At 40.5% G+C, this 12,975-nt stretch overlaps 1 protein-coding gene across 1 annotated transcript in view; it reads right to left on the reverse strand.

The window, feature by feature from the left end:
• Window positions 1–4,761: 4,761 nt before the first annotated feature.
• Window positions 4,762–12,975, reverse strand: part of Armc4 (armadillo repeat containing 4) — a 178,828-nt gene continuing 170,614 nt past the window's right edge. The window contains exon 21 of the mRNA XM_021214791.2: window positions 4,762–5,100. Within this exon, the coding sequence (XP_021070450.1) occupies window positions 4,987–5,100 (114 nt within the window). The 3' untranslated portion in view covers window positions 4,762–4,986. The remainder of the gene's footprint in view (window positions 5,101–12,975) is intronic.

Consider the following 12,975-nt stretch of genomic DNA (forward strand, 5'->3'; position numbering starts at 1 on the left):
AAGGACACCCTCAGCTATAATAGTGAATTTGAGTTAGCCTGTGTGTGGGGGGGGGGTGGTGGGGAGAGAAGACAGAGACAGCGAGAGATACAGAGACAGAAACAGAGAAAGTGAATGAATGAATGTGAATCCAGATACTTGACTGATAAAAAATTAATAAATGACAGAGTTTACACTGCGACCCCTTTGAGATGTCTCAGTTGTGCTGTGCCAGTTTTAACTGTGATTTAAAATTCTTACATATGAGTATTTTGTAGACAACTCCAGTGGTTGGCCCCATACCATATGAACAGCACAATTGGACTTAATGAGTTATAGAGTAAATTTAAAGGGCATGCAGTGGATCTAGGAAAGTTGTGAAGAGGAGCTGGAGTGAATATGATAAATATATACGAACTCAAAGAGCTCATACAAACATTTTAAAAGCTAAGCATGGCATAATCAGTGAAAACATACACATATACACACATGCATGAGCACACACACACACACACACACACACACAGAGTTCTCATTTATTTACAGTTTTTTTTTCTTGAGAATTTCACAAATGGTAAAGTTGTTTCAAAATTTCAATTTTTTGCCAAAATCACAATTCTTTGAAGGCTATTAATGGCTTCCGAGAAGAAGAACTAGTCTTCTACAGTGGGTTTTCCAATCCCTAACATCATATACATATAAGCAACACTAAATGGAGTTATGAGATTGTATGTGTGTATAATAGATTATATTATATGTATGTTATTAATAAGTGTGCAATATTTATAATTATATAATGAAGAGGTCATTGATTTGAGAGGGAGTAGGTAGGGCAGCAGAGGAGTTGTGGGGAGGGATAAAAGTAGAAATCATGTAATACAGTACTTATGTATAAAACTCTAAAAAACCCAGACAATTCCCTGTATTATGCATATATTGTACATCCTATTTGTCAGCTCAGGACGTCTCCTTTGGACTTAGGGTTAAGTGCAGAGAGATGACTCAGCTTTTAGGAGAGCTTGGTACTCTTCCAGGGGTTTCCAGGTCAGTTCTTATCACTCAAACAGGGCTCTTCACAGCTGCCTTTAAGTCCAGTTCCAGAGGAGCCAGCGCCGACTTCTGGCCTCCCCAGGTAGCACATGGACCTTGTCTACTGTACATGTTGCTAAATAATACTGAAGAGTGTTTGTATTTTTAAGAAGTGATAAGTGTACATTGTAACATAAACTAAAATATCCGGATGAATGAAACAGGAAACAAATTATGTTTATCATGTAGGATACTATAAAATCTAGGTCTTTTTTTCTTTGTGACTAAAAAGATACATTTTTCTTTTTTATTTTCTGACAGTTTTGTAAATGTGTATAATGTAGTCTGATTACATCTCTTAATCTCCCTCCTACCCAACTCTTCCTCATTTCTAAGATCTTGTAAAAACAGAACAAATAAAAACCTTATTGATTGACTGATTTTGGATTCACGCCATACTGAGTATGTGGAGGTCAAAGGGCAACTTGTGGGAGTCACTTCTCTTCCTCCACCATGGAGGTCCCTGGAATTAAACTTGGGGTAACCGGGCATGGCAGCAGCATCTTTATCTGCTGAGCCATGTCCTCAGGTCATGACTTAAACAAACAAACAAACAAATATCTGAAACTATATACTGCTTCAGAACCTGCTTTCAAATTTAACAATAGTTTTTGAAACCCTTTGTATGTGATTATTATTCTAAGACACACTTTCAGTGTGGGATTGAACTGTAATAAGAAGGAAACAAAGTTTTCCTATCATTTCTTTTATTGTCAACATAATTTGTTTGTTCACTTTCTAGCACTACAAGAAATATCTGGGAAAAATTGAATTTTAAAAAGTTTACTTTGATACTATAACCCATCGATTTTGGCCTGTGAAAAGGAAAAAGCATCATGGTGGGTCCATGTGACAGAGCAAAGCACACACAATTATAACATCTTGACATGCTCTGCAAAGTTACCCCTGCAGAGTGGGTGTTCCCATTTTGATATACTCTCCCACTAAGGGAATTTATTTTGTAAGTCCTCTGCTTATTAATCAGGATCAAAAGAACTTAATACTGGGTAATACTGGCTCGACAGGTAAAGGTGCATCCAGGTCTAATGACCCAAGTTCAACCCCCAGACCCACATGAGAGAGTACTGACTCTGCGGTTGATTCTGACCTCTATATTTCCACCTAGGCACATAACCCCACCATGAAATAAATAATGGGATAAAAAAGCTTAAGCGCCTAACACTGTAGCCAAGTATAGTAGCACCACATAAAACCAGCTCATTTTCTAGCCTATTCTCATTTAGGGAGAGTGTTCCATTTTTATACTTCAGTACACGTGGACCATTAGTTTGGGAACACTTATTGACTCCAAAATAGTGAAGTTGTTTTAACACATGATTTTCTTAATATTTTCATTGAATTGCAGTAATATGCATAGATTATTCTAATCCTAAATTTTCATGGAATGAAATTAGAGTAAACAACTTAAGCCATTTGGACCAGGAAATTGTATCTTGTTGATCTAATGTAATAAGTAAAGAAAAAAGAAAGGCCTTACTTGCAGCTCTCGGTTGCTGTGCATCAGCAACCAACATCATTGCTGTCCTAAGTGGGAATAGATTTCCCAAGTATTTTAAATCACTCTGAGTGAATGCTTTAGAGCTACAGCAGTAACAGTCAGTAGAGGAGAAAACATAACTCACAAAGTCGTGCCCTAAGAGAACTGTCAATCCATTTAAAGGACTCAAAAAATGTTTCAAAAGAAACAAGTTATTTTTAGTGCAAATCATTCTGATAGCAGTAAATTCTGTCTGCAAAGGGGACGATAATCAGAGAGGTTTCCCAAAGGAAATACTATTAAAATTCCACCTTAAACCCCTTCCAAACTGAAAGAGCCTGAGAGCATATTGTGTTCCCTGTACCTCCAGATAAAATAAAAACTAAGAAGGAAACTCCTCATCAAAATCATTAAGAATTAAAGCCTTTACTAGCACAAAATAAATATCACACAATATCTCACATAGGAGGAAAAATGTAAGTATTCTCCCAAAGTATACTCCCTAACTAAGGGAGTGATCACTGATCCCACTCACATCCTCTAACACTGAGAGTGCTTTGCAGGATTTGACATTTTTTTAGTAAGATCAGCAATCTCTATAAAACCATTCACAAAAAAACAAGCCCAAATTGACCTTTAAGATCAACATCTTATTCTAAAAGTCACTATATTGCTGGTTGTTTGAGTGGACACTTTTCCTTAGAAAATACAGAAGAAAATTCATGCTGCTTTTATCCATTTCTAAGTGCGCAGCTTCTTTTAAGATGGCTGTTGCTTTTATTTTGCATTTGTTAACCATAATAACAGAAACACCAGGGGCATCATGAGACACAATCCTCCAGTCAGTATTCACGAGTCCCCTTCATGGTCATTCATTTTCCTTCATGCTTTCCCTTAATCCCAGGACCCAGTGACACAGAATATTTTAAGATCTGAAGTCAATGGTGAGCTTTCAAGGACCCTCTAATAACAATCTAATGCTCATTCACTTCCTGGAGCTAACACAGCCTACCGCCTAGGCATTTTTAATGTCGTCAAACAAAAGTGGCCAGAGTGGGACCTTTAGAAATATATAGTATGGGAAGTTGACAGACGCATTCTACTCTTTAAAGTTAATCTTTAGAATTAACACTGCCTCCTTCCTCGAATTATTCTCACTTATATTCTCCTCCAAAAGGCAGCAAAGAGAGTGAGCGTTTTACTAAGCCTTAAACTTCACAGAAGCACTTACCTTTAAAACAAAACAAAACAAAACAAAACAAAACAAAACAAAACTGGAGCCTCTGTTACTGGTCTAATCTTCATCCCATGCAGGCTTTTTGTTTTGTACGAATTATTTACATTGAATTCAATTACGTTTATGGTTTTCTCCAAAGGATGATATATACAGTACCTAATATTTTTTTCAATAAAACGGCCTTGCCTGCTCACTAAAGCATTCTCTGAGGGAGCTCTTGGCTCTCCCAGCTGATGCACACAAAGCTGTTTTTCTGGTGACCATTAGAAGGTTGAGACACTTAGTTCCCAAACATTTCAGCACACGGAGGTTACGTTATGTGATTTTTTTTTTTTTAAAGTGTGTTCAAATGTTCCTTAACCTGATAAAATGTGATTAGTCCTCTGTAACCGCTTTTTAAAAAGTACTTCATGTGCTGGAAATAAGTTCAGAAATTCAGAGTAAGTTTATGTGAAATAATATTATCCTTACATCAGCATAAATTAATTTCAATAAAAGTGTTGGTGACTGGCTGTGAGGGAAATGAAACATATCGTTGTTTACACCCGTCTGTCCCAAAGTGAAAGGACTCCTTGTCCTTGCAATTCGTATGCCGCCATGTGGTGACAGTTGCACATTATTGTCTCGGGTGTTTGATGGTATGGGAGAAGTCTGGGATGACCTCAGAATGCTCTTGCTAAGAGCAGCTGCCTAGTGCTGAATTCTATTTAATAACCATCTGTGAAATCCTCACATCTCCTCAGAACTCTCCTGTGGCTTGCAAGTGATCAAGCAGACCAGGCTGTACGCACAGGCCAGGCAGATCAGTTTAACAGAAAGGAGCTCTCAAGACACTCATGGGTGACTCTGGAACTGCACACTGGGGCAGCTATGTTTATAAAAATCACGGCAGATGCAAAGGCGTAGTTAAACTATAAACATCATATCATATACATATACCCTCAAATTCTTAGAAAACTATCATAAATTTATTAGTTTTACATGTCATTACATACTTTTCATTAAACAGAATAAAAAGATTCTAGCAATTTTCAACAAAAAGTATTTGTGTTTTAATCCATGTATTTTTTTCCTTTAGGCTGTTTGAAGAATTGGTTGATAAATGCTTCTCAGCTCTGGCTTCCTGGCCAAGGGAGGGGTGTATCCTTAGTCAGAACATTTGGTAGCTGTGTATGTTCATATTTCAGTTGTATCTAGCCTTTTCTGTAGCAAGAGCCAGTCTTCGGATATTGGATATACAGCCAGCAGCTGCTTCCTGGAGATCCTGGTCTGGGGACCCAACCATATCCAGAAGAAGCTGTCACACAACAAGGAGGAGAGAAAAGAATAAACTCATTAATCCAAAGACATAAAGCTAGACTATGGAAATAATTTACAACAGGATGTAGTTTTAAAAAAGCAATGAACGGTCTACGGAGACAGCGTTGTGGGTAAGAATGCTTACTGTGTAACCATGAGAACCCAAGTTTGGATCCCCAGCACTCAAGTTAAAGCTAGGCATAGCCCTGCGAACCTGTAATACCAACAGTGGACAGGAGAGGTAGGTGGGAACATGCAAGCCAGGTAGCATCATTGGAATGGTGAGTTTCAGCATCAGTGGGAGATCCTATATGAAGGGAATATGCTGAGAGTAGTGAAACAGGACACCAGGTATACTCCTCTGCCCTCTGCCCTCTCACGCAGGGACATATGTGCACACTTACCCCCCCCACCATGTGCACATCCACACATACAAAGACTCTCGTGTGGAAAACCCCATTTATGTGAAAGTAGAGGCTTACCCAGGTTCAGGAAATTCTCACACGCTCTTACAGCTTTATTGCTATAGGTCTGTTTCTGAAATTTCTCTGGCACCCTTTTGGCTTTCCCACCTCTCAGTATAGACCAACAGCCTAGCGCATCCTCTATATTTAATACCCTGAGTTTAGAGTTTGGTCCACCTAGGAGCATAAGTTCCTAAGTTCACTTGTTGTTGAGATAAATCTGCTCCTAACAGCTTTCCATTCGTGGATTCAAAGAAGCAACAGAGCATCTATACCTCCAGGTGAGGTGATACATTGTGACTAGGTGGCCACTGGGCAGAAATTGCCTATCTCTCCCGCAGGACTGTACTGTTCTTGAAAGGACACAATTTATAGGTTAGGACAGCTTAGTTCTGCTGAGACAAAATAGGCTAGTCCTTAACAATTTCTGTTTTTCAAAGGTCTGTCAGATGATCCTGGGCCAGAAGGCTGAAGACCGATGCTCCAACTTCCTGACTTACTGGGGCTGTTTGGGTAGGCAGCTGCCTCTACAACTTGTCTCAATTCTGGAAGTTGTTTTAGGCTTCCTCTATCTTCAGATAATGTTGGTCATTCTCAGATTTCTGATGGTTGAAAGACTACTTATAGTCTCATAGACAACCCAGGCTATTTAACTTTGAAAGAACAGATTTGAGAGGACATATGTCAGGTATAGAATTATAAGTCTTTTAAGTTAGGATAGATGACAGTGTTCTATTTTATTGACAAAAATGATGGACTGGGTGTTAGGTCTCTCTTGTACTTTATAAATTACAAAATGGTAATAGTTGTGCTCAATTTATATTTGAGAAAAAAAGTTTTGTTTTTATTAGAACAGAAAGGGGAAAGTGCTGTGAATGGCCTTGGTGCTGCCTATATTTTGATGCTAATTCCATTTTCCCAGGAGGGGTTGTCTGGAGCGATGAATGAGTCATGTACTCAGGGGACTTCCCCCAATGAATAAAGGGACCCATCACTGGGTGAGTAGGCAGGATTTCCAGGCTGGATGGATGAAGAAAGGAAGCAGGAGAGAGGGGCTTTATGGATGGGAATAGTAACAGGACAAGATGTAGCTACTAGTGACTTCTGGATTAGAAAGCGAATCTGCCAGGCTTCGCCATCGGAGGATTCAGATTTAATAAGGCTGACAAGATTAGCTTTCTAGTTGTTGCACCCAGAGACTGAGTTACCGTTGTTTTTGAACTAAGTTTGTGCGGTGGTTCGTCTGGGTTCCAGAGAGAAAGACAGAGCAAAGCGTGAGGTTAACAGGTGTGCACTACAAAAGGTCATGGGGGTTTTGTAGTTTTGGGGCTGGTGTGGTAACGACCCATGAGTGGCAACTTAGCAAGCTGGGTGGAGAGATTTCAGGAGCTCCAGGTCAAAGAGTCTCCTGAGATGAGAACACCCAGCTGGTGCCATGTGGCTCCCTGGTGCTCGGCATAGGGTGGGATATTGACGTTCTTTTTCAATATTTTCCACAACAGGCAGTCACTCTATTTTGAAGCCTTCTTATAGGACATCCTCATGAAAGTCACAGTGGTGGCAAAGCCAGCTCTGAGTGACCAATGGCCCCCAAACTTGGCAGGAGGCAAATGAACTTTGTTTAAGTCCAAGCAAAGCCATATATGATTTTTTTCTTTACTTGGCTCCTTTCCTCATGCTTCTCAGAGTCCAGGTCCTGTCTTCAGTCTTCAGAGTCAGTGGATGAGCCAGATGAGCTCTGACCCTCTTCGGAAGCCACTACTTAAGAACAGCTCTTGAAACAACAGCAGAACCGTATGCCCTGTCACAGCTTTGTCCCCTCCATTTCAGTCACATCACATCTCTCCCATCTTTTCACGGCCCCTGTTACATTTATATTCTACATCCAATTCCTTCTGTTTAGAATAGTTTTCTATCAGATGTTCCCTGTCTGTATACTCCCCATTTCTAGTGGGTTTTGTTTTGTTTTGGTTTTGGTTTTCATCTTCATTTATGAAGATGCATTTTCTGGACCTGTGATATGACTCAGAGGGTAAAGACATTCGCCACAAGTCAAATGATCTGAGCTTGATTCCTAGGACCCAGAAAGGGAAGGAGAGAGAGGAAGAGATGAAGAGAGAGGGAGAGGAGGAAGGTGAGAGAGGGAGAGAGGAGGGAGGAGAGAGAGAAAAAAGGAAGGAAGGAAAGAAGGAAAGAAGGAAAGAAGGAAGGAAAGAAGGAAGGAAGGAAGAAGGAAGGAAGGAAAGAAGGAAAGAAGGAAAGAAGGAAGGAAGGAAGGAAGGAAGGAAGGAAAGAAGAAAGAAAGAAAGAAAGAAAGAAAGAAAGAAAGAAAGAAAGAAAGAAAGAAAGAGTAAGAAAAAAGAGAAGAAAAGAGGCAAGGCAAGGAGGGAGGGATTGAGGGAAGAAGGGAGGGGGAGGGAAAGAGGGAGTGAGGGGAAGGAGGGGAGAAAGAAAGAAGGAAGAAAGAAAAAAGTAAGAGGGAAGAGGGAGGGAGAGAGATGGAGGGAGAGGGGAGAGGGAAAACAAGAAGAAGGCTTTCAGTTGTTCCCTAGTTACCCCGCTCTTTGCAGATTTCATTTCCAGTCAGGACTGGACCAGCAGGCATATTGAAGATAACACATTTCCACAACACACCCAGTGCCCAGCACAGAGGTAGAGAGTCTCACAAATGGCGTTCCTGCGGTGACTATTTCACCAGCTTCAGGACTTGTTGATTTGCTGGAGGCTAGCCCCGGTAGATTAGGGAGGAAGAAGAAAGAATTTTGGCCTTGAGGTCAGTCTGGCTCCAGTCAGCACTTTTGTCAGGGCCCCGCTATTGAATTCGATGACCCAGGCTTCTCTGGGCATCTGCTTCTGCTTCCTTGCCAGGCTTCCTTGGATAGGAAACCCTTGATCTGTTGCCTGTCAGAATCAAACACACATTTTACGTCTCCTCCCTCAGGCCAGGTTGTGGATCTATGGTCCACCTTCTAGCTCTCCAAGAATCAGCTGTGTTTATTTCCAAACACTGGACACTAGTTACACAGTTCCACACTGAAGAAACCAGAGAGCTGTGAGTGAGGGCAGCTGGCAGAGAGCTGGTTCTTACAGGAGTCATCCAGGTAACCATTTGCAGGAAGCAAATGTCTGTGCACTCACACACTGTATATTACAGTTCTTATCCAAACTGCTACCTACTTTGTGGGACACTGTGTGAACTTTCCCTGTACCTGACAGTGCACCAGGATGCCTTTCTCTTTAGGGAAATCACTTTGCCTAAGTTCTTACATTGAACGTGATGCTTCACTCTGCATCCCATGTAGAATGTTTATTGATATTTTTGGAGGTAGGGACAGATGGGTCCCTGGGTTACACCCGCTCGGCAAGTTCCAGTCCAGTGAGTGGCTCTGTCTCAAAAACAAAGTCAACAGTGCCTGAAGAACGAGACCTAAGGCTGTTCTTGGGCTTCCAACGACATGTCTACATACATGCTTACACACACAGGCATGCGTGCACAAGCACACACACACACACTCACACACACACAATGCTTCCTTATATTTACCTTGCTTGACTCTCTGGCTCCAGACCCATAAGGGACCTAATGTTTGCCCAATTTGAATGGTTTTATTAGCTGCCAAGTTGCTAGGTACCAGGCACTGTGATTTCTTTCTCACCAATGAAGGTAGCCTGCACTGTCCATTTTTTCGTACCTACAAACATTCTCTAACAAGAGTACAGACTTCCAAGTTCAGAATTTTCTGTGCACAAAGGATAGAGACAGCTTGATATTTAAAAGACCAGCCTACTAGGGAGAGCATCATTTGGTATCTAAGAGGCCCTCCAAGGATTCTTTTGAGTTAGTTGTACAGTCTAAATCCACTGTTTTCCGGTAACCTAATAGTATTTTATTATCTGTGAGTGTTACTTATGTCTGTGTAAGACACACAGAGGCTGTGCCCAGACTTTTACAGACTAAGCAAGGACCTGTTCCTACCCAAGCCACCATCTGAACAATGTTGGCTGTGTACATGTCTTAGTTTGGAATTAGGCTCTGGAATATGTTTTCATTTTTCTAAGAGCTTTACAAACAAACTCCCTTGGAAGAATGCTTTAAAAAATAGGGTAAATATCCACAGGCCAGAAGCTTTTCCCCAATCCTAGCTTTGGAGCCGGCCATTAACTGCACATTCTCACATCGCTAGTACAGAGCTAGGGGAAGGCAGGTTGCAATCTTTTGTGATAATTATACTTAAAAAGCAGGGGGTTCTCTCGGAGAGCAGATGCAAATTGGGCATGAGTGAGCATGGAGTCCGTATAGCTGTTTGCTATATGTAGTTTGATCTAGCGACTTTTTTTTTCCAACTATAAAGGCATTTTTAATATTATGAGGGGAAAACACCTCGGGTTCCACTTTTTGAAGTGTTTGTTCCTTTCAGAAGCCTTTCTCTTTTTAATCATTCCCTCCCCCCCAAACACACCCAAGGACTTTATGTTTATGGGGAGTTTCATATATATACCAAAGGAAAACCAGCCCTTTTGCTTTTAAAACTTAATTGCACAGAGCACTTTAAAACATCATTCAAACACATAACACTTTACAGCTTCGACTGAGCAAGGACATGGGGAGGGCACAATGGGTGGCTTGTGGATGGGCTGGGAGGACTGTGAATACTTCCTACGGTGTAAAAGGCTTTGATCTTGAGGCTGTGCCCTGAGTATGCATACAGCTGTGACCTGTGGCTCACATCTCTTGGAAGGTGAGACTTAGGTAGCCTGGGAACCAATTGGCATCTGCATCCAATTTTACTTTCATATTTAACAGTTCACGGCTTTATGCTGCATTTCAGTTGTATGAAAAATATGGATCCATTTGAATGATAACAGATTTTCCTGTGGTTTGACTCCACATTGTTTGGGTGAGCAGAGTCTGGAAATGTAGGGGTTTTAATTACAGCTGGATGAGATCCGAAGTACCTGTGTTCATACCCAACTTGGGGTTTTTCCAGCAGGATTCCATTTCCAAAGCTGATCTGAGTGGAGAAGCCTTTGGCTATTTTCCTGTTGAGGTCACAAAGCCTGCAAAGCGGCTTTTCTACTATTCAGCTGGGTTGGGCTCCTGTTGCTGTTCTAGCTGAGGCTTCACCACAGCCAGGCTCTGAGTCTTGGTAATTCATTTCATATGATATTGGACCCGAACCAGAGGCTTCAAGATACAATATGCTGTTGCAGCTCGGGACAAAATGTAGCTTCTGTTTGGCCAGTGCAGAGGGGCTTGAGGGCTGTGGACTTCACTGGTGTTTGCTCTCCTACAGCTGACAGAAGAGCACACACAGCACGTACTATGGACTGAATGTCTGAACTGAAACGTAATCCTTATGGTGAGGCATTAAAAAGATCTATCTAATCCATGGTATTTAGAGGCAGGAGGTAATTAAGGCTAAATGGGGCCATAAAGGGGGGGGGGGTTCTAATCCAATGGGACTGTGGCTTTATGAGAAAAGGAATAATCTGAGTTATGATTCTTTGTGTTAACGTATGATGTCCTCACCAGCAAGACGGGCTTCACCCAATTCTGTTTGCCAATATGGAATTTTCCAGTCTTCATAATTTTTCTTTATAAATTACTCTGTGATGCCTCCAAAAAGAAACTGGAGAGAAAATACACTAGCAGTCTGACAGCACACCTGAAAGCTCTAGAACAAAAAGAAGCAAATTCACCCAAGAGGAGTAGACAGCAGGAAATAATCAAACTCAGGGCTGAAATCAACCAAATAGAAACAAAAAGAACTATACAAAGAATCAAGCAAACCAGGAGCTGGTTCTTTGAGAAAATCAACAAGATAGACAAACCCTTAGCCAGACTAACCAGAGGGCACAGAGACAGTATCCAAAATAACAAAATAAAAAATGAAAAGTGAGATATAACAACATAAACTGAGAAAAGTCAAAAAAATCATTAGTTTTTTTTTATATATATAAAATTAAAGCCTATACTCAACAAAACTGGAAAATCTGGATGAAATGGACAATTTTCTAGACAGATACCAAATACCATGGATAAGTCAGGATCAGACAAATCATCTAAACAATCCCATAACTCCCAAAGAAATAGAAGCAGTCATTAAAAGTCTCTCAACCAAAAAAAAAAAAAAAAAAAAAAGCCGAGGACCAGATGGGTTTAGTGCAGAGTTCTATCAGACCCTCAAAGAAGACCTAATACCAATACTATTCAAACTATTCTACAAAATAGAAACAGAAGGAACACTACCCGATTCATTCTATGAAGCCACAGTTACACTGAGTATTCTCCCTTGGAGATGGAACAGTTTTTGTCTAATCAGGAACTTTTCACAATTTCCTTTCTTTCCTTTCTTCCTTTCCTTTCCTTTCTTCCTTTCCTTCCTTCTTCTTTCTTTCTTTCTTTCTTTCTTTCTTTCTTTCTTTCTTTCTTTCTTTCTTTTTTCATTTTTCGAGACAGGGTTTCTCTGTGTAGCCCTGGCTGTCCTGGAACTCATTTTGTAGACCAGGCCGGCCTCGAACTCAGAAATCCACCTGCCTCTGCCTCCCAAGTGCTGGGATTAAAGGTGTGCGCCACCACTGCCTGGCGCACAATTTTTTTTTTTCATAGATGACTTTATAAGAGATTTTTTTCTACTTCTATCATGTTTAATATTTCAAATAGATTTTAAAAACTGGTTGAGTGCATATTACTTTTAGCTTCAGAAGATATGTATATTTAAGAGGCATTTAACTATTATAAATTATTTTGATGACTTAAAAAATGTCAATACTGAATTGCATATTTTAAAATACAATTTATTAGTTTATAAAAAAGGAAAGGGAAGAAGAGAAGGGGGGAGAGAGTGAGAGAGTGAGAAAAAAGCAAAGCTACAGCTTTGTCACATAGCTCAGTGATGAAGTACTTTCCAAGTCTGGTCAAGACCCCAGCTTTGCTTCCCAGTCTCTCTCTCTCCTCTCTCTCTCTCTCTCTCTCTCTCTCTCTCTCTCTCTCTCTCTCTCTCTCTCACACACACACACACACACACACACACACACACACAGACACTTGAATAGAATCGAAGCTTAGGAGAGGACCAAACAGAGTACATATGGCTGTATACATATATGTTATATATAATATATATAATGAATGTGTACATTTTTTTCTTTTTCTCTCAATATTTTTAAGACATAAAATTATGAAAATCCATGACTCTAAGGCTGACTTGCACACTCTGTACCATATATACCTGAAGTGTGTAATGGCACAAAAATCCGTGGTTGAGGGGCAGGGTAATTCAGCAAATTATATTGGAAGCTCAAGGGCATGACACCTGCACTATCTCTTTATGAAAAGGCCCTCCTGGGTGGTTACAACATGGCACAGGTACATACGTGTGTGTGTGTGTGTGTGTGTGTGTGTGTGT

Source organism: Mus pahari, chromosome 15, assembly GCF_900095145.1.
Source record: "Mus pahari chromosome 15, PAHARI_EIJ_v1.1, whole genome shotgun sequence".
In the NCBI taxonomy this organism is placed as follows: domain Eukaryota; kingdom Metazoa; phylum Chordata; class Mammalia; order Rodentia; family Muridae; genus Mus; species Mus pahari.